The following is a 21,321-nucleotide window of genomic DNA, read 5'->3' as shown; positions in this document are numbered from 1 at the left end:
TGCTCACTAGCACCCTGTCACATGTTGTCACTTTTCAATGAACAAGATGTTTGATTTTCATGGTTTGGTGTTATTATCTCTCAAATACGGTTATTATAGCACACTGTTGATCACTGATCTACACTTTTCCATATGTTCTTTCGTTTGTGATTTGAGGGCGTAAAGAGTCAACAATAAGTGTCCTAAAAATAAAAAGAACGCTAAACAAAAAATAACTTTCAGCACTTGATACCAGCCTCTCAAAGCATAAGAACTACAATATAAATGTGATATTATAGTGTTTAAAGATTAAAAGACAGAGTTGGTGCCCTGAGGCGCTCGGCGAGCGCTGGAGTCCCCTCAAGACAAGGAGGGCGCTGACGGAACAGAGAGTGAATGTGCAAAGACGGTGGTGAACACATATGGTGTGTGTGTGTGTGTGCGTGTGTGTGTTGTGCTGCCCTTCTGTCACTTGACAATAAAGCCGGTGTACATTATCATATCTATCGGTTTGGCGTTAAAGAGATTGCTGCTCCGTCAGACACGAGCTGCAGTGAAAAAAGGCGCGACCATCGCAAATCCAATCAGCTCTCAGGGAAATGAAATGGGACGCAAGTTTCAGTTTGTTACCGAAAAGACACGACCAGGTACAGGCGCAGGGGTAGGGGGGAAAGGTGATCTAACATCTCACGGCCTGTGAAGTCTGAAATATATTGCGATTTGAACAGCTGACCTGCATCTGTCTGAGCCACGCAGGGAAATCTCATTCTGCCTCTGCATAATCTGAAGCAGGATCGCTGGTGGAAGAGACTAAATGTAGAAACTGAGATTTTCATTATTCTGATATTATTTTAGGTGGCATAGGATATTTATGTATCGAGTTACAACTGGAAGAAAAGTAGCTGAAAGGAGCCATTAGGCACGTAAAAGGTGTTTAAATTAGCAAGCAAATGTAATCTAATGTTGAGCTGATGAAATCAGATTTTCTTAAGAGAAGATTTTCAGTCTTCAGTGTTCTACAATTAGCTGGAAAAAAAAAACCAAACTCTTCCAATTCCCATGTCCTGTATCACTGGGACTGAATCCAGGCAGAGTCAGGATGGGACCATTGTGAGCACTGATCTGAATATCCCACCCACATTTAAAAGGGAAAGCCCATGTCGTAGCTGTTGATGCTTCCTTTACAGAGACACTAATCTTTAAAAATTATCTGGAAAGTCAACATACGCGGTTAATTAGCACCAGCATTCTGCAAGAAATCTTGTACACTACACACCCTTGTAATAGTACATTTTCTATCCAATTATCTAATCATTCCAATCTAATCATCTCATCATGGGAAGCTCCTTATGCTGTTACGGGTAGTAGAGCCACACTGTGCTGTATGGAAAAAAACTTTAACCACTTTTACTATGAAGAATCACCAAGAGAGATTCAAGTTACAGTTTAGGGGTCATGCAAACTCTTTTTTATTATTATTATTCATTCAAATAAGAAACAAGGGTATACAAATTATGAGCTGGCACTGTCAGCACACACACTCACACACACAGAAACACACTTTGTATCCAGAACAGAGGAGCAAGGGATTAGCGTCCAGCCGTCCAGAAGAAGACAATTACTAAAATTAAATGCCATCACGATAATTATTTGCAATTAACTGTGGTCTGACAAAGCCGATGGTTACAATGTACTTTCCCATTATAATAAGAAGAGTAAACAAAGACAGACACAGGCTGCTGGTGGCAGGTCTACATGATAATCCTGTGTGTGTCCTTAGCCAGCCAGTCGCTGACAGAGACAGAGAAATACACATAGAAATGAAGACACAGATCGAAACAGATGGTGCAAGGAGGCAAACCAAGCATGAGCGAAAGAAACAGGCTCCAAAAAGACAAAAAGTTATAGAAAAGCCAACCATGCTGTCTCCTCCTTTTATTTGAACTGGCTCTTCTTAATGGGACAAAATGCTGCAATCAAAGAGAGGAGGTGGAGAAACACAACCCATCCAGTTGTCTTCATTACCTCGACTCAAGTACCAGCTATTCTCCTGGCAGCAGCAACGCACTCAGCAAGCAGGAGGAAGCTACAACATCACTGCACCATGTAAATCAACAACACTCCCTTTGGACTGTGGCTAATAATTACAGCAACTGTCATCGAGAGGAGACTGATGGCTTGAGAGGAACCAGCAATAATAATAAGTTGTGTGTGTGTGCTGTTAGATAGTCACACACAGAGGGGGATGGTGTACTCAGGTGAGTGGTGAAGGCTCGAGAGAGAGCCTTTCTGGATAAGAAGTGACGTGGCGAACACTTGTGCTCTTGCAAACTACTTGTGTAACTGGACAAAAAGCACTTAATTTCAGCAGAAGCCTTTGTTATGCATTCTCCAGTCTCTCCACTGACTGTAACCCACGAAGCCTAGGTCATGTAAAACTACACGGTGAGATGCAGCCAGTACGACTGCTTCTTCTGTCTGTTGCCATCTCGGTACAAAAATTCTGTTCAGGTTTACTCCGCCTCTACTGCAACAATTGCACAAAAATGAAAAGATTATGAACAGAAGTTTTGCTGTTATAAATGACAGTGTGACAAAACTTAAAAAAACTAAGATTTTTTTACAAGCTAAGATGAGATTGATTCATATTTCAGAATTCCAAGAAAATCAAATCTCTTATGTGAGCATAATTCTGTTAGGCTTGGGTTGTATTTGAATATGTTGCAATGTTAGAGAAACAGGAAGAACAGGAAAGCCTCCAGGTACACTATATAGACAAAAGTACTGGGACACATCTCTTTAGGTGTGGTATGGAGCTGTTTCGCAGGGGTTGGGCTGTGCCACTTACTTCCAGTGAAGGGAAATCTTAATGCTTCAGCATACCAAGACATTTTGAACAATGCGATGCCTACAACCCCACAGCAACAGCACAGGGAAGGCCCCCATCCACTCCAGAGCACAAAGCAAGGGCCACAAAAACATGGCCATATGAGTCTGGTGCAGAAGAACCCGACTGGCCCACGCAGAGCCCTGAACTCAAGCCAATCAAACACCCCCTGGGGCGAACCAGAACGGAGACCAGGAGCTAGCGTGAAGGGGGGACAAACCCACAGCAATGTCCATGCACTTAGAATGCGATGTGACCCAAGTTCCATTTGGTGTAACGGTCAGGAGTCCCAATAATTTTGTCTGTATAATGTAACTCCCAGTAAGACCGTTGACGCATTATTCCATGATTCCCACGCACATCATCAGCTGTTTCGTTACAAATTTGCTGAAATTTGTTAATGAGCGAAACCAGACACAAACAGTGTTTATCTCCCTTCAAATTAGCTGACTTGACTGTCTTAGTGTTAATATTTGATTTTACTTAGATGTAACTGCCGGCGATGAAACTGCAACAATGAGGCCGGCGCGGTTTTTCACACTAAAAGCTGCAGTGATTTAAAATCTGATATGATGCGAGGAAAGACGGATAAATTAAGCAAGGTGGGATAAGGAGAGGAGACCGAGGGAGAGAAAGAGGTGAGGATTGTCTGATACCTGTGTTTATAAAGAAAAGTCCAGACATTTAGGAGCTGAGGATGGCTGTACTCTCACTGTTTTCTCTACCCCTCACAAACAAGAATTTCAGCTAGAGGCTATCACACAGAGGATCCCGCTACATACTGTTGTTGTACTGAGGTTTTCGTGTGTCTCTGTTTTGTTTGTTGGGGTGTGTGTGTGTGTGGGGGGGGGGGGTGGGGGGGGGTATTGAGGATTCAGCAGCCATCCAGTGAAAACTGGTTAAAGCAATCGATTTTGGGATAAGGAGGAGACAACTAGCGGCAGCCAATAGAGAGGGAGCTAATGACACAATCAACACCTGCAGCCCTCGCTGAGCCTTTTCTTTATCCTTCCACCCATAACAACAGATGTGGATGAGTGACCCCCACCACCAGCCTCGTTCTTCCTCCCCTCCCCCCTTACAACCTCGGTCTCATTCTGAAGCCCCCCCACCACCACCACAGTTCTACAGAAACCACGCCACAGAGACAGGAGGGAAGAAAACCCCAGTTTGGTGCTAAGAAGGGGACAACGGGGGTGGGGCTGGTTCGGCGGTGGGGTCAGGGTCTTAGATTTGGCTGTTTAACACAAAAGAGGCTGGAATGCAAAGAGTTAATCCGTTCAGGGGTCTCTCTTCCGCAAACAAAGGGACAGGCCTCCACACAAAGATTGAGGGAGGGGGAGCTAAGGGTGAGGGATGAGGGAGTTTGGTGGCTTTCCTACCATCTGGAGCTTTTGTTTTGGGGGAGGCTAGAGGTGGGTGGGGGGGGGGGGGGGTGCTGCGTTGCATAGGGATGGACAGGGGACTCCTCCCCCCGCTGCCGACCTCTGGACCCCACCCCCAGTGAGTCTCAATGTCCACGTGCTGCGTGGCCCAGACAGACGCCCCTCAGCTAGGTCATACTACACTAGAGCCCTGCCCTGCTCAGCCTGGCTAATCATCAGCCTACTCTCCAACTGCTGTGTGTGTGTGTGTGTGTGTGTGTGTGTGTGTACACTCATACTCACATGCACACACACAGACACACACATATACAAGGTCAACTCCCACACTGCGTTGAAATATATCAATACAGTCTGAAAACAAACTAAGCTCCTACGTTCCCTTTCTATTCCCACTCTCTCTCATACACACACACACACACACACACACTCACACTCAGTGGGCCAGTCTCCCTGAGCCCTCTTATTGGTTCGGGCAGAGGCGAGAGCAAACTTAAGCTGCACTGTATGTTTGTGTATGTCATTCTGTCAGTATTACTGGTAGCTGTCCAGTTGAGAGCTGTCAGGTTGAGAGAAGCCAGGCTCTTTAAGGACCATTATGAACCATGCCAACAAGCTGCACAATTACAACACACAGTGGGGCCAGAGAGGATGAATGAATCAAGCCGCATGTCCGGGTTTATTACACAGGGCTGGCCGGGGGGCTTTGGGGATGAACAGGATAGCATGAATGACAAACAAAGCAGGCCCTGTCAAACCTCTTATCCTGGCTCTCTGACTCTCGTGCTGCCTTGCTGAGGGTTCAGCTTCACAACCTCCCTGCCTGTTTGCCAGCTTGATTCTTTGTCTGCATCCTTTCCAACTGCCCAGCTTTCCTCTCACTGCCTCTCTGCTCCCCTCTTTGCCTTAAAGTTGGATTTTCCAAGCTCCTGTATTCACAACTGGAAAGGGGGAATCCTACATTTGGACATAGCCATTCCCTCTCATTCAGACATGGAGAAAAACAGTGTACACATCAGGCACTAAGCCCACTGACCCTGTTCTTCCAGCCAGATACAAAACACTGATTTGTTTAAAGACACAGAAAGAAAGGAGGAACAACCCACGGCAGAGAAATGTTCAGTTAAACTGAGCGTCTGGTTAAAAAAGACTCAAAATCCTGAGGACAGACGTGGGGAAAAGACACTGCGTGAGGTGAAAGGAACAGGTGCATGCAAATGCTCTGAAAACAACAGGAAGTTGGCTATGACAGTTTGGCCAGCTCACCAACACAGTTAGCATTTGCGGCAGCAGCAGAGACTACAACACAAAGCTAAAACCACGATTGTCGTACACTTTCTGAAGACACCATTCATCACAAACAAACAATGAATAAATCCACTTAGAAATCTCTTTTCAAAAAGGCACTCCTTATGACCAGAACTTGCCTGAGATTTTCAAGTTTTCTTCAATATCAAAGTAACCCAGTGATAGTCATCTATACAACCATAGGAACACTGCAAACAAGAACTGCTGAGAGCTAATTTTGCACGCTTTTAATGGTGCCAAAATGTTAACAAATATATGCTTTAAAATGGTGGGCTCAAATTGGAGTCCCGTTTACATGCCCCAAACCTTTAAAAGTTTAAAATTTCAGCATGAACTGAAGTGCAATTTTGAGGAAACCCTGCAACAGAATAACTCTCTCTGCTTCCCACTTTGACTGGACAGTGCATACTTCTGTGTGAGTTTTTTTTTTTTTTAAAAAAACAGTTGTATGGTTAAATAACAGAATAAGACAAGTTAGTTCACTTGTCTATCAGAGAAATGCCAGAGGTACTGCACTTAAACGTGTGAGATGATGCACTTAGCTTTCCCTGCAATTACTGTCCCACTCCACCCCTGCACATTCTCTCAGACCATCAAGACTCCTTCTCCAGTATGAAACACAGTGTGTGTGTGTGTGTGTGTGTGTGTGTTTGTGTGTGTGTGTGTGTGTGTGTGTGTGGTCAAGGGAGAGAAAGAGCAAGAGGTGCAACATATACATACCACCACCATGAGTGTAAAAATCCCGGAGGTTCCCCAAGCGTGATGTTCTTCTCCCATCGGATCTGAGAGGCAGAGAGAAGGGGAACAGGGGAAGGAGAAGACAGAAGAGGGAGATGAAAAATTAGACAGCATGTTTTATGCATAATGTAATCATTTTGCTCAACTGTCCTTCCAAGTTCAGACAGATTGTCAGACAGAAAAATAGGCCAATGGGCAGTGCGCTGAAGTGCAGTGCAGTGAGGAGTCTGTGGATAAGAAACTGTGACTGTCTTGAAGCAGCGACCCTCTCCACTGCCCTCGCAAACCAGCAGAGCTCCTGCCTGTATCTGGACACTGAGATAAGATCCAGCGAGAGATAACAGATCCGCCTGCCTGCTTCACACACTCCTACTGACACAACTGTGCACACACATACATACATGATTTACAATAGTCTGTCAGTGCTGCATGACAGTAGCAAGATCTTTTTTCTGTATATACATATATAGAAAAATGGATTTAGACTTCTATTGAAGTCTTGACACTATAGATTTCCCCAGTGCAGTTTATAGTGATGTGATGTGCCGTATGTGGGTTGGGCCCGTTGATTTAATGCTGCTAAAGAGCTGAGTGCTGCACCGTGCAGGAGAGCACAGAGTGGCAAAGTCCTCTTGGGGACAGAAGTGAATTGTGTGTATACTATAAATGTGAGTGTGTGTGTGTGTGTGTGTGTGTGCGCACTCCTCACTGGAGAGGAACAGAGGCTAATTGAGGCAGGAGAGTCCAGGTGATAGCATTCTCATTAGATAGAACTGAGCAGGTGTGTGTGTGTGTGTGTCTTCAGTCCACCTGTGATGGGAGAAGTCCACTACATACTGAAATATTTACGTGTTTTTTTTTATGTGCGTGTACATTTATGTGTATGAAAGAGACTGTGAGGTACATAGGGTGCTGCAAAGGCAACATTTTCACCCCTTCGGAAGACAGAAAACAGGCGAGGACAAAACACCAAAAAGTTACATCCCAAGAGAAGTTCACAGGATGCACTTAACATGACATGTTGGAGGTGATGACTCGACAAACACGTTAATTTTGTACTTGGCTCATGGTTCAATTTAGAGTTCCAATAATGAGTCAAGTAACTGATTAGCTGATCAACAGATAGTTTATCAGCAGCTATAATGATTTTAGTTGTATGTCAAATAAGAAAAAAATTTAAAGAGAAGATTTTCAGCTCCTCAAATGTTAGGTTTTGATGCTGTTTTTGTCATTTGTAATACTAAAGTGTTGGGAAGAATGAAATGAAACCAAGTTGCAGCAGTTGCGCAGTCCACTTACTAACTTTTGATCTTTCATTTCTTAGTTATGAACTACTGTTCGCATGATTTAACTAAAGGGACGTAAAGAAAAAGGTCAAAGCAAGAAGAAGGTGGTTTTTGTGTGCACTGAACAAGTACTAAGATGGTAACTGAACACTGAGCGACGCAGATGAGTATAACAAATCATGTCTGTTAGAAGCCTCAAATACTCATGAGAATCCCTCAGTGCTTTGAATCCTACTGCTAGAAATGCATGATGGGAAAAAAGGTGAAAAGGTCAAGCTGCTGTGTTTGCTCAGATATGTACCCATTACTATAAATCTAATCCAAATACACTGACTTTGACCATATAAGACAACTAAACACAAACGATGTTGTGGCTGAAATAAACAAAATCATTAAGCAATACACTGTTGCAGGCGCAACATTTGAGACAACTGGCGTCAAATTCACTTAGCAGTCTTAGCGTGCATGCCTTGTGGACATAGTTTGTGTGTGTCTGTGTGTATGTGTTGTTTTTTTTTTAATCCCCGTCTGTGTAGATGTTGTTTTAATTCCTGTTTGAGGCCGTGTAAAGTGTGCGTGGGTCTGTGTGAGTCTGCCTCCGGTTGCCTGTGACCCAGAACTTCACCCCTTTCCAGCAGCTCACCAATAACACTCAATCCTTGTGGGTGAATCTTCAACCACGAGGGCTCTGAAATAAGCGAGGCTCTCTGCAGCCCGACCACTTAATCTCTCTGTGCAGCTCAGCCATCTTTGTGTCATATTTTAGATGTCTGCTCGTGGTCGTTGGCAGCTAGGCTGGCCTCCAGCGGCCCTGCACACCCTGCTGCCCGCCTGCGTGCACACTACAGGCAAAGGAAACCAATTTCTGTCTGACTGGTTCTGATTGAGACATCCATGTTTCAGCCATGGTGATTTGGGGCAAGTATCTTCTCAGAGGTATTTTTCTCAATTATTTTTCTATAAACATCCAAAACCTTTTCAGTACCACTGGAACAGATGTGTTGAACAATTTGAATAAGGGCATTATCATATGACTGATAGCGGCAGATTGTTACAGCTCACTTTATCGCAGAATAAATGGTTGTGGTTGAAAGCAGTCAGAGAAAAAACTGCACAAAGACTCTGTCAACACTACTTTAAATATTAGTCTGACATTTTACTTCTTGCAAAGAGTAAGATGAGAAAATTTATACCACTCTCATGTCTGTACTGTAAATTAAAGCTACATCCAGTAGCATGCTAGCTTAACAAAGAGCTTGAAAGAGTTGGAAGTCTTTGGAGTCTGCACTGCTTATCTAATAAAACTCGAGGAAGTTACAGTCCAGACAGTCCGAAATAGTCCAGGACATCATCCCAGTAAAACTACAACATCTTCTTTTAACATTTAGTTTTGGTACAGAGTAAACAGGGTTTATAGTGAGCATTTGGACACCTCTGGACAGAGCCAGGCTAGCTGTTTCCGGTCCTAATGCAAACTTAAGCTAACCAGATGCTAGCCATAATTTCATATTTTCCACAAAAGACACGAGCGTGGTATAGATCTATTCATCTAACTCTCGAGAGCGAATAATTTCCCAAAAATGTCAAACAATTCCTTTGATACCAAGTAAAGCTTGATTATCACGATTTTCAGAAAATCAGTGGCATTGCTCATTTCAGCTTCAGCTCTCTTACTTCATCAAAGCCTGTTTGCTTGCACTCTTACAGATGATCAGCTGAACTGCTTGTTAAAACTGTGCAGCTCGCATCAGGTTGTGCAGCATACACTGAGCCTACCAGATGACATGACAAATAAACAGCGTCAGTATGAAGTTGAATAACATAGACCTGACTTTGCTTGCCATCAGAGAGCCTCTCAGTGCTGGAGAGCGTATTAAGTGGAGCTGAATAAAGCCAGTGGGCAAGAGAGGTGTTGTACAGGAGACGACCTGGACACGGGACCATTAGCAGGAAGGATGTCCATTAAGAAAGAGGATGCAACACATTAGAGACCTTACCTCTTCAACAGTTCAGGGGCCTAATATGAGACTAATAAGTGGAGCAGACCTGGGACAAATGGTTGTGTTTGGAATGGTTTCAAGTATGAAAGGCACACTCAAACTTAGGAGGGACCGGCTTCTCTTCTTAAATGTCATCACAGAAAGTGAGCAACAACACGCGCTTGCAATCTGTCAAACTGCTCTAATTAGACACTGTTTATGATTACAAATTAGTGCTAATAATGAAGGGCGGGTAATCATATTAAGTAGCCTAACTGATGGCATGTTTACATTGTCTCAAATTAACCAACAGTCAAAAGAACATAGCGGTTATTCGGCAAGTCCTGTGTCATTAATTTATTAGAACTGTCACAGTCTGCCATGTCCAGAGCCCAGCTTTCAGTGAGACTGCTCCACAGCTGCTTGAACCAAGAACAACTTTTAATGTGAATTCCATCCCTGGTCATACAATAGAAGGGGAATCACACAGACCCTTTAGGCACAGGAAGTCAAGCTGAAAGAACGTCTTACCTCTGACAGGAAGGTCTGTGCTGATTTCTGTGCGCCGACATGCAGCAAATACTCATACACATATAAAGCTAACCTGGAAAACAGAGACAGAGACAGAGATACAGAGAGAGAGAGAGAGAGAGAGAAGTCAGTGATCAGGTTGACATATTTTACACTCCATTTCTTCAAAATCTCCTCATTTTCACTCTGGAAAACAACACTCATTCAAAAGACTGTTTAAAAATGTAAATGTAAGACACCCCCATGTTCTCTCTTCATCCCTAAATAACATCTTTCAATCCAAGTAGCCCAACAACATAAGTCCAACAAATGTGCACAATTGGCAGAAAATCATCATTGTGTCATTTTACATGGCGGATAATTTGGATAAACAAGATTTTACAGTATGAAGATCATATACACTGTGCAGGGGTTCTAAATGTGTGATGTAAAGCCATGCAGCTCTGAGCTAAAGAGCCCCGGTGGCACTCAGCCATATCCCTGTGGTTTTAGGAACTCTGCTGCCGAGGCATAGAGGCTGAAAACAAATCAGCGAGAGGAACATGGACAGAGGAGATGAAGAATATCCTAACACGTGGCTGAAGCTGGACTCTCAGATGTCAACAGCCTGCCTGTTGGATTACTGTTATTTTTAGGTGTCACACACATGGTGGTGCCGACGTATGCATTAGACTGAAGGCCGGAAAATGGCTAAATAACTATTACTAACTTATGATGATGAAAGATCCCTAAACAAACTCACACCTCATATATTACTGGCTTATGAAGCTGTTACAGATGACTTGTAACATAACCATCACATTCAGAGCAACATCCTAGCAAGTATTAAGTCCAATATTCACATTTCAGCTATGGCTTGGTCCATTAAACCCAAACACAGTTCATTCACAAGGGTGTTAATGACAAATGCTGGGAGTCAACTATATACTAAAACAACAACACACAGCTGCTGAAAGTAACAAACGGCTGAAAGTCAGGTGTTGCCTCTCAGCGGGTTTGGCTCTACAAACGTGGCTCCCATATAACAAGGAGTCATTTGATTTAGTGTTGTTAACAAAAACAAGCTTTTATCCAGCTTTAACTCTTCTGGTGCTAAACAATACACTGCGTATCTTCTTATTGACACATTCCTCCTGAAATCAATGAACGCAGCGTATTTGCAACACAAACACAGTGATGACGTAAAGTGCATTTGAAAGAAGAAACAGGCTGACTGTTCCCCATTTGCATTTTTTGTCAAAAAACACCATAACTAACCATGCTTAACATTTCCATTAAATTGGCTTACAACTATATGATTTTAAACATGTCGTGCTAATTTGGTTTCTCTTGTGACCAAGAATTAAACACACAGTTGAACTTTCTCTATCAAAAAATTCAGAGGAGGCACCGAGTTTGTGTGACACTTCACCATTCATAAAAGCACAATATGTTGTTTTTATGCTTTATGTTATATATGAATTAAACAAACAAAATAACAGCGTGTTAATGGCTTGCAGGTGTAGATGTTGTAGTCACATTTTGTTATCTTCAGACAAAGCCAGACTGGCTGTCTCCCCCTGTTTCCAGTCTGCTAAGCTAAGCTAACTGTCTCCTGGCTGTATCTTTTAACATTTTAACATGTGGTGTTGATCTTCTAAACTCTCAGCTCAGCAGGAAAGGAAATAAGTGTAATGCTTCAATACTGAACTAGTCCATTAACTACTACTTTGAACGAGCAAAAAGCTAAAATATCGGAGAAGACTGTTCAGAATCAGAACCATCTTCGTGTGACAGTGTGACCAGATCATTGGCCTCTTCCTCTCAGCTGACTCACCCTTGTCACATGTCATTGTCTATCAAGAATACTGCAGCTTAGCCAGACTCAAATGTCAACTGAAGGACAACTTAAAACAGTAAGGATGGTCTTCTCTGCAACACAATGACCATGAACATCTCTCACTTCGACCATTTCAGGACAAAAACAACCTTTGCCACGATGCAGAGAAGCCTGGATGGACATCACTGCCTGCAATCGTCTGAACGTAATTGTCTCTGGGTCTGAAAGAAAGAGTGGAGGGAAGCCACTGTGCTTGTGCATATGGTGGCCGACTGTTTTTATGCTGATCACATGCGTCAAGGCCAGAGCAGACACAGAGTTATGATGTTTGGGTTGATGCTGGATGATACTGAATGAATCAATAATGAGCTGGGCCAGAGTTGAACAACCAGACTCTTCATCTTAGATATGAGTGAATTTCACAGCAATGGCTTGACAACCATCTGCTAAAAGAAAATTATCTGCTACAACTGGTCCAAACCAGTTTCAACTAGCATTAGACACAAGATGCTATCGTGTCTTTTATTTCTCACTCTTACATCAGATACAACTGTATCAACACCCATTTCAGATACGTAGCGTAAACACGCCGTTTAACTACAAGGATTTATAGCAGGACAGAGTTTTTCATTAGCGCGTGTGTGTTTGTTGGATGAATGTGGTGACGGAGGCGTGGTCAGTGTTTCTGTGAGGAGGAACGCTCACAAACTGCATGTGCAGAAAGGGACTGTGAGAAGCACAAGACACAAGGAGGAACAAACTACTTGTTGTAAATGTTTAATGTTGAACTCAAATAGACAGACTGGCCTGGATTCGTTGAGAGAAACTGATCAGTGTTGTGTTCAGGAACACAAATCCGTCAGGTGATTTGTTTAGTTCAGAGGCCTCTCTTTACACGTAGCATGGAACAGGTTGTTGGTTCGGCTTCAGAAGTGGTAAAGACACAATGAAGTCAGAAGTGCTTCATCCAAAGTCAGTGCTACGTCCTGCTATTATACAGATTCATATCACTCTAACAAATATATTATGATGACATTGTTGTGCTTTTCATAACAAAGGCAATTACATATAAATAAAAACAGCAAGAAATTGCTTAGTAAGAAAATATTGCAGCAGCCCTGCTTAAAATCACAGTTTCCTATTACTTCATGCTAAAAAAAGAGTACTGCTCATTTCCACCATGTCTTTGACTAATGTTGGATTGTAGCATTTTTAATAGTAGCTGCAAATAAAACATAGAAATGATTTCATCAAAAAACCTAAAAAACATAAAGGAGTTTTAGTGACTACAGTTCTTCTGAGGGACCCTTTGGCCTCGTGATTAACATAAAACACTAGTTTGGTTAAGTTTAGGCACATAATCTATGCAGTTAGGTTAAGGAAAACATCTCTGATGTGTGTTTTCCGCTCACACGGGACGTGAACTCGGGTCTCCCGGGTGAAACCTGCGTGTGACTCACAACTCAACCCCGACACCCACCCCTCATGGGACTTTCTCACTTTGTAAACTAAGTTGTGCATTGTGCAGCTGCTCAGATGGTCATTGGAGGTGCATTAAGGGCCGGCATGTCTCATGCTGACACACAAGGATACCTTCTGCTTCTGAATGACACACTGAGGGATGGACCAAAAAGACAGTGTTTGACGCCCTGTGAGTGGGACTGAGATTCGGATGCAGAATTTGATGCTTGGGGTCAGATGATAATTTGGTAAGTCTAGAAGAGCTCATTCAATTATTGTCAATTATTCCTGTGCATGGACAGACAACAAGAAGTCAGCTGGCTGGAGGCATGAAAGTATAAGGAAGCCCACAGAGGCATTTTCAGAGTAAGCATCGAGCGACCAACTGTCACAGGAATAAAATGGGCACCATTGTTGAGATGATATCCAGTTCTCTTGAATCCATCGTATACAACCCACAAAACCTCTTGCCATGAGGAAAGGGAGCCTCTTTCCTAAGGAGCAAAACCCAGACCATCTATGATCCACGTATCTCTTGCTCCTGCTCACACACCTTAACAGCAGTGAGTGCATGGCAATCATCTTAACTGACAGTCAGAGGACAGTGTTTAGATGCATCTTAGTAGGTATAACAGAGAGAAGAACATATCTCTCCCGTCCTGAGTGGAGATTACACCACTGAGTACATTTTAACACAACTTGACCTATCACGTCTGCTCTTTTCTCCCCACTGATTTTGGCATTTGGTGTTTCTTATCATTCACTGTAATTCTGAGGTAACCATCTTAATTCATTTTTGTGCTCCATCAGCCTGAACAGTTCAGGGGACGTTCCCAGCTAAAGTGAGGAGTCCGTTGATATAAACGAGGCCCTCTTTGCAGTGTGAAATAGCCAGCAGCAACCGTCAGCTCCCATACATACCGTCCGAACTGTACAGGATCGAACTGCGATTCCCATGAGCACTGCGGCAATGAAATTTTCATGGCAGAGTCTGGCGTGATCTGAGGGGCTCTATGCCCTAGCGATGGGCACCTGCTCTGGCTGCAATGCATTATTTAAAAACACTCATTCAATGCAGGCTTCAGGGGACACCTTTTGTTACTCTGTCAGAAGCAGTAAGTGTAACTCCACTGAGGAGGAGACTTTTTTTTTTGTTTTTTGCAAGCTGATGGAGCAGAGCCCGAGGAAGGCCAGGTAGATAAAGAAGACATGGGGTGGGGGGGGGGGGGGGGGGGGGGACTGTACAGGAGAGCTGTGTCAGAGGGAAACTGAAGGTCAGGGCTTCAACTGTTTCCTATGTGGATACTGTAAACCTGAATTGCTTCCCTGTGAACCCTGCACCAGTTACACATGTCACTCAGGAATAAAAGATGAGATGCTTACAAGACAAACCACAACCACACGGCGCACTCCACATCTCACGTTTCCCCTACTGCACATTTCACTCTCTCCTTCCTCTGCTGATGAGGTCGTCCGGATGAAAGATGAAGTTTGGCCAATGAAGTACGGTGAATGCAAACGACGTGATGACAAGCCGTGGATCAGTCTGAGTGGGAGGAGGATGATTTGGCCCGTGCTTTGACCGCTGAGTGGTTATCAAGGTTCATGATATAAAGCTGGCGTGTGTGTTTTTAACTTAAAAGAGCAACAAAACAAAGCAGTTGCATCTGCTGTCGGATTCTAACGGCGCCTCTCTGAAGCTCATTTGCAGCAGTTTGCCGCCATTTAGCAACTTGGTGAGACTTTAACTGAGGCAAAAACAAAAAAAAAAAACCAAACAAAACTACTCCACCATTTCTGAGCTTCTTTGCCATCCCGAGCCTAACCTCAGGTGGATTAACTAGTACTTTTCTCCATGTCCACATTATCGAGGAGATCTCTCCTACAGCCACGTCCCTAAGAAACACACCTGACATTTAGCCCCCGGCTGCCCCATCCGGCCTTCCCTTTCCTTCACTTGCCTTCAGAGACAAGGGCATCTCAGCTGCATTTAGCCAACTAAAGCACAGACAGTTAGCAAATTAACTTCCATGTCTTCATTTCAATAATTCATCAGCAAGAGCAAGGGCAGGGTGAAGTAAGGTATGCAAGGGGGAAGTGATGGAGGAGGATTAAGCAGCAACTGCATCTGCTTTCGTATATGATCTACACCTTTCAGAAAACAGTAAACCATTTATAATTCATATGTCCAGTACCATAGTGAATTTAACATAAAGTGAAACTGTGTAAAAACATAAAAATATTATTTCTTAAATACTTCTAAATCATCATATGAAAGCAGCACAGGCCTGACACTGTAGTGGTGAACGAGTGTGAAGGTTGTATCACTGGAAGGTGAATGAGAGACTGGATGTCTATATGAGACACCTGTGATGCTGTGAAGCTGTTTCACTAAAGCTTATTCCCACTGCACACACTGTTTATATTTGCTTGGCTCGGTTATGGCAGTTCCTTTGTCAAAACAAATCAGTGTCAATAGGCGTGTAAACACGCATGGCTTTAGCCATGGGTTAATCCACACACTATCAAACACACACACACACACACACACACACACACACACACACACACACACACACACACAGGGATCCACACTAACACAAACACACTTACATTTGCTGTTGCAGTAGCAGGCCTGACTCTGTGAGGTTACTTATGGACAGACTCACCTGTAAACATCCTCACCCTCACAGCTGAACTGCACAATCATTTGTTCATTTGCAGCAAAAGTCTGATTTTCAATCGCAAAAACAACGACGACATTGAACGACGCTGAGGAGGGACATTTTTAATGATTTGCGATAAGAGATTATAATGACATAGCTGACATAGTTTTGTTATCACCAGAGCCTCCTCCCACAGCAGTTAACCAGGACAATAATATGATGCAACTTACAAAACATAATGAGAAAGAATCTCTTGTTCTCCATGTTTAAAACGACTTTATCCTCAGAAACCCGTGAAGTCTTCTGTACCTGATCAGCTTTTCTCCGTATGCTGATAATAGACATACACTCTTCTCTTCTGTGAACTCTGCTGCCAAAATGATTAACAACTTCAGGCACGCAGCCTCAATATTTGTACAGTTTCCTTTATTTCAAGTGAGAAAACTCGCAAATTTGTGCGGATGCACCCAAAGCAGCTGACGAAAGGCAGCATTAATTGACTGTTGACATAACTGAATGAAAGCACAGTCAACCAAAGGGTGCCGAGGGTAAATCAAGGGTTTCTTTACTTTTTGAGCAGTGTTTCTGCCTATGTCAGTACGCAGCTCTTTATGCTTCCTTCAAAAGGCTAAAATGCAGATGGCAGAGCCATCTGTGTAGAATCAAAACCATGCATTCAGACCTGAAGAACCCTATTAAACTGCATGTAAATATGTGGGAGGAGCCAGAGGAGGAGTGGAGGATGTAAAGAACCCCACGCTCAAAACAAACTGATTAACTTGAAGTTTCCCAAACAAATCCAGTAGCACTCGAAATCGCACAAAATACCGTCTGTAAACAAACGCGAGGATTCGGAAACAGACGCAGGGAGCAGAATTCTTTCAGAAACTAAGAGCGTGCTTTTAAAAAATGAGATGTTTGATCAAGCTATTAAACATTTTTATGAATGGCACCATTAATTAAGATGCCGGATTCATCAGTGCATATTTCAAAGAGGTTCCAGTTACTAAATAATAAGGTGACACTAATATTGAAGCTGCTGTATTACCCATGTTCAAATTAAATTCTATAAAATAAAAAAAAAAACAACAGAGAGAGAGTAATTAATTTCTCTGCTTGCAAGGGCAGCAGTTCCTACCTTTCTTATCACCATTATTTTTATTATTATTATTATTATTAGCATGGTCCCTTTCCACAAAATGTCTAATCACAACACTGTTTGTCAAGGATGTGTGTGAAGAAAACACAAAACTCTCGCGATCTCAAGACAGTGAAACCTCAACCTCAACAGGCTCGTGAATTCGGCGAGGCCTTTTCTGTGTGGAGGAATCCGCAGAAGTCGAACACGTTCATGTGACCGTTCGCTTCCTGTCGTATTTATCAACAAGCTGTTCGGATTAAAGCCTCGGTTTCAAGGCTTTAAAGGAAATAAAAACACACACGCTGCACGCGCAGCCATTTAATCCACACTTGAACTTGGAAATTGGAGCATTTTGTGAAACAAAACCTCACACAAGTGATGCACACTATTCAGGTGTCTGCTAACTGAAGCGTCCAGTGTTACAAAGACAGAAGGATGTGCTGTACGTGAGGAGGAGCTTTCTCTTTCTTCTCCTTATCAACTTTTTTAGATTTCAGAGCTGACCACTGCACACCTGTACACACCAGGCTACATGCAGCAACAACAGATCATCGTCACCTGTGGCAACATAGGAGGACTGGAGCAAATACCTAATAAAAAATTTTTAAAAAAGCACCTGAAACACTGACAACATCGCAGCTCAGACAGCAACTATTTTGTTGCAATTGATAAAGAAAGTTTATTCTGGTTGTCCTAAAACTTTCTGAGTGAGGCTAATCCACAGTTTCCCTGGAAGCCTCGAACGGCGCTAAAATGACACCAGACTGCCAAACAAGCTAGGTGTTAAAAATAAATAAATAAATAAACAGTACACTGAAATAGTGTATGGGGGGGGGATCAAATGAAATGAAGGAAATTGATTGAGATTTCAGATTCTCACAGCGACAAAAATGACCGCAGGAACCGCACAAGGAAGCAGCTCATAAAAATCAAAACACACTCATCAATAAATATTCATCCCTGCAACTTCTTCCATGTAGCACCAGTTGGGCCGCTCTAACTCACATGCCCTGCCCACACTCGTGTGTTGTGCAATTGCTTTCGACTGTACAAGGAAAACACAGCTGTGAGCAAATTACACTTTATTTCTCAAGTCTCCGCTATCAGTCCCTACTTTGCCTTCGACAAGTTCGCCATGTCTAATCTAACTGGTGTCCGCATCCAACAAATAATAAGCTTAAACAGGCCCACGTTCACACTTTACTGGCATTAAAAGAGAATAACCACTAATATATCTGATTAGAGCCGATACGCAGTAATAACATCCAACGGCCGACCAAAACTGATTCCAATATTACTTTATGAAACCAAGAGAGAGATAAATACATCATGTCATTCATTTACAGTTTGTTTAATCAAGTAAGTATATGGCTTGATAATCAGTCCTCTAAAGCGAGAGCTGTGGTGCTCTGTCATGCTGTGTGCCCGGTTTAATCGGATCCTTCAAGGGTGCCCCCTTTTTAGTATCTTCATGCGTATATGAATATGTAAATGTGAATGTGAGCTAATTCGCCGGTGCACTGGGACAGCTGTTGTGAGCGCCACATTTACAAGGAAACATGTGCTGGCCCTGCAGGGCAGGTTAGGGCAACAAGACAGGTGAGGGGACAGAGGGCAGGCGTCGTCCATTACGTCTGGACATTTCCTGTAGGCCTGTGCGCTGAATGTACACACAGCTTTAGAGACCGTGACATTTTTGCTGTGGACTTTCTAATGTGCGAATGCAAACACAGTAAAGAAATCCAATAATGCTGTTATTCACACGCAGCCTTAAGACAGAAGCATTCATCATTTCCAGTTCTCAAAAGACTTGTATTTCTCATGAGTTAAATTATTAATCCTCCTCCTACACTATCATTTCAAATACATGCTGCCTCTGCACTGATTTCACTCCCAATAACACATGGAACATAATCCACACTCCCTGTGCAGTCGAGCACAACTAAAAACTGTCCAGAAACACACAACATTTAAATAATCTATTGCTTTCAACGTACTGGAAATAAAGTGATGAACCTGAAGCACACAGACAGGTGTAAAAGCAGCCTGACGTCTGCTGATGGCTCATATGCAATATTAAAGCATCATATGCTGGTTCAAAGGTCACTCTGCCTGCTGTTCATAAAACCACATGGGACTGTTTTCATTTAGGATTCACTCGTCCACCTCAACGTGGGCACAAACGCGCACGGAGCTGCTCGCTTTTCCAATAATCTGATGCAAATTCAGAGTGAAATTAAACGCTTCGCGGCACCAGACGTGCACAAAGTGAGTAGTGTTCGAGGAAGCTTACACTAAGAACATAAGCGAGCCACATCTCTGGGAGGCTTAATCAATTGAATATGACACTGCAATGCATCAAAAAAATACAAGAGAGTCTCTGAAGAAATTTTGTTTCTATTTCAGATGTATGAGGTGCTGTGTAACAGCGCAGCCTCTCAGGACCTGACAGTGTTTTTAGATCACAATTGCATCTCAGCAGGGATCCCGGCTCACTCCTCTAACCTCACACTGTTTAGTGCTCAAAAATAGCTAATGATGATAAAAGACTACACGGATCTGAAATGCAGGGATGCAAAGCAGGTCCAAATTTCTGAATGGCCCCCATGCAGAAATATTGTAGGCAGCAGCAATATTTAAAAAGAAAGAAAAAAGAAAAGCATGCCTGAAGAGAAGTGCAGCCACAAGACTGCGAGGGACATTTAAAAGTTACGTCGTCCTTTTATTTTGATCTTTAATCCCAAAGGCGGGCACTAATAAATGAGCTTTTATGCGAACAGAAAAGAGACAAGAAAATGAAACACTACACGTAGTACAAAGCTTAATGAACCAAATTTTAAAAACACACAACAGTGATTTATTGTCGCGATATTTCCAGACAACAATCAACTTAAAGCAAGAATCCCGATCATCATCTGGTCTTGTAATAAAAGTCTGCTGCTGTACAAATAACAGCTTCATGTTCGTGGCAGCATGACTCCCTCTCCTTCGTGTGAGTGGATGCTAAAAAGTTTACCACCGCTGTGTGACTGCTGAATGGGACAAAACTTTTCCCTTCATCGCCAACGTTTGCTTGCGCCCGGCTTTACGCTCCAGAAGCACCGTAAAGGAAAGATGCAAAGCATGCAAAAGCAAGGTGACGATTTAAATATATATACATATATATATATATATATCACTAAAACACGAAATAATTCACCCATCCAGCAGCTTAACGTTTCCAAAGTTTACAAGAGGCGAGCGGGGGAGCCCGGTCCGCACAGCGACCAGCACACAGGAACATGTTTCAGCCGAAATGAAATGGAAACGCGCTTCCTTTACTTTTAAACGCTGCGGCGTCTTACGGAATGAAAAGTAAAGTGTTGCTCTCCAAGAGGCTGCGCCGAGTTACGGGAGGCAAAAAGCGCTAACAAGCAGACGATGTTAGTTGACTTCCTTTGCGAGAACTCAAAAGACCAAACAAGAGGCACAATTAAAAAAAAAAATAAGAAAAGTTTAAGAGACGCACATCCAAGGTGGTCGGAGGGGAGGGGGGAGGGTGGCGGTGCGCACGGAGGAGCGCACTTTAGTACAGTACACTCCTTTTAAATTACAGTACCTAGTTTAGAAAGTTGGACTGCCCTCCTCTGCCCCCCTCGCCTGCACGATAAGCAGGTAAACTCGTACATACAGCGCATAATTCACTTACTTTTCTCTCGCTTGGCTATCGGAAGGGACGACAGCTCCTTTACCTTTGGCGTACATGCTGGATTCTGTTTTAAGACTTTTGCCCCACTCAACACCTGTCAAAGAAAGCAGCCAGGAAAACGCTCCATCTCCATAGCTACCCCTTTAGTGTTTTTCCTCCCCCCCTTCTCCTCCTCCTCCCCCTCCCTCCTCCCTCCTCCTTCTCTCTCCTCTCCCTCCCTCTCTTTCTCTTCTCTCTCTCGCTCGCTCGCTCTCTTTTTTTTTTTTTTTACATCTCCAACATTGGCCACAAATCAGGCACAGTTTCTATTGGGGGGACTTGAAACCGTCCTCTGTTGGATTTTTTTTCCCCTCCTCAGCCGCTGTTCCTCAGACCTGCTCCTCCTCCCTCCGCTGTGCATACGGTGGGGGCTCCTTAAAGGGAAACACACACTTCTTGTTTACTGACCTCGGAAAC

At 43.2% G+C, this 21,321-nt stretch overlaps 1 protein-coding gene across 2 annotated transcripts in view; it reads right to left on the bottom strand.

Moving 5' to 3' along the window:
* Positions 1-21,064, bottom strand: part of ssbp4 (single stranded DNA binding protein 4) — an 82,405-nt gene extending 61,341 nt beyond the window's left edge. Inside the window, exons 1-3 of one of the 2 annotated variants that reach the window (XM_046391200.1) lie at positions 20,866-21,064; positions 10,091-10,163; positions 6,277-6,338 (exon numbers count right to left, since the gene is read on the bottom strand). In XM_046391200.1, the coding sequence (XP_046247156.1) occupies positions 6,277-6,338; positions 10,091-10,163; positions 20,866-20,921 (191 nt within the window). In that variant the 5' untranslated portion in view covers positions 20,922-21,064. The remainder of the gene's footprint in view (positions 1-6,276; positions 6,339-10,090; positions 10,164-20,865) is intronic. The other variant, XM_046391201.1, reaches the window with a different exon arrangement.
* Positions 21,065-21,321: the final 257 nt, after the last annotated feature.

This window comes from Scatophagus argus, chromosome 6 (assembly GCF_020382885.2).
Source record: "Scatophagus argus isolate fScaArg1 chromosome 6, fScaArg1.pri, whole genome shotgun sequence".
NCBI classification, from domain to species: Eukaryota; Metazoa; Chordata; class Actinopteri; family Scatophagidae; genus Scatophagus; species Scatophagus argus.
The sequence above is the reverse complement of the archived record's forward strand: the minus strand, read 5'-3'. Positions and strand labels throughout refer to the sequence as shown.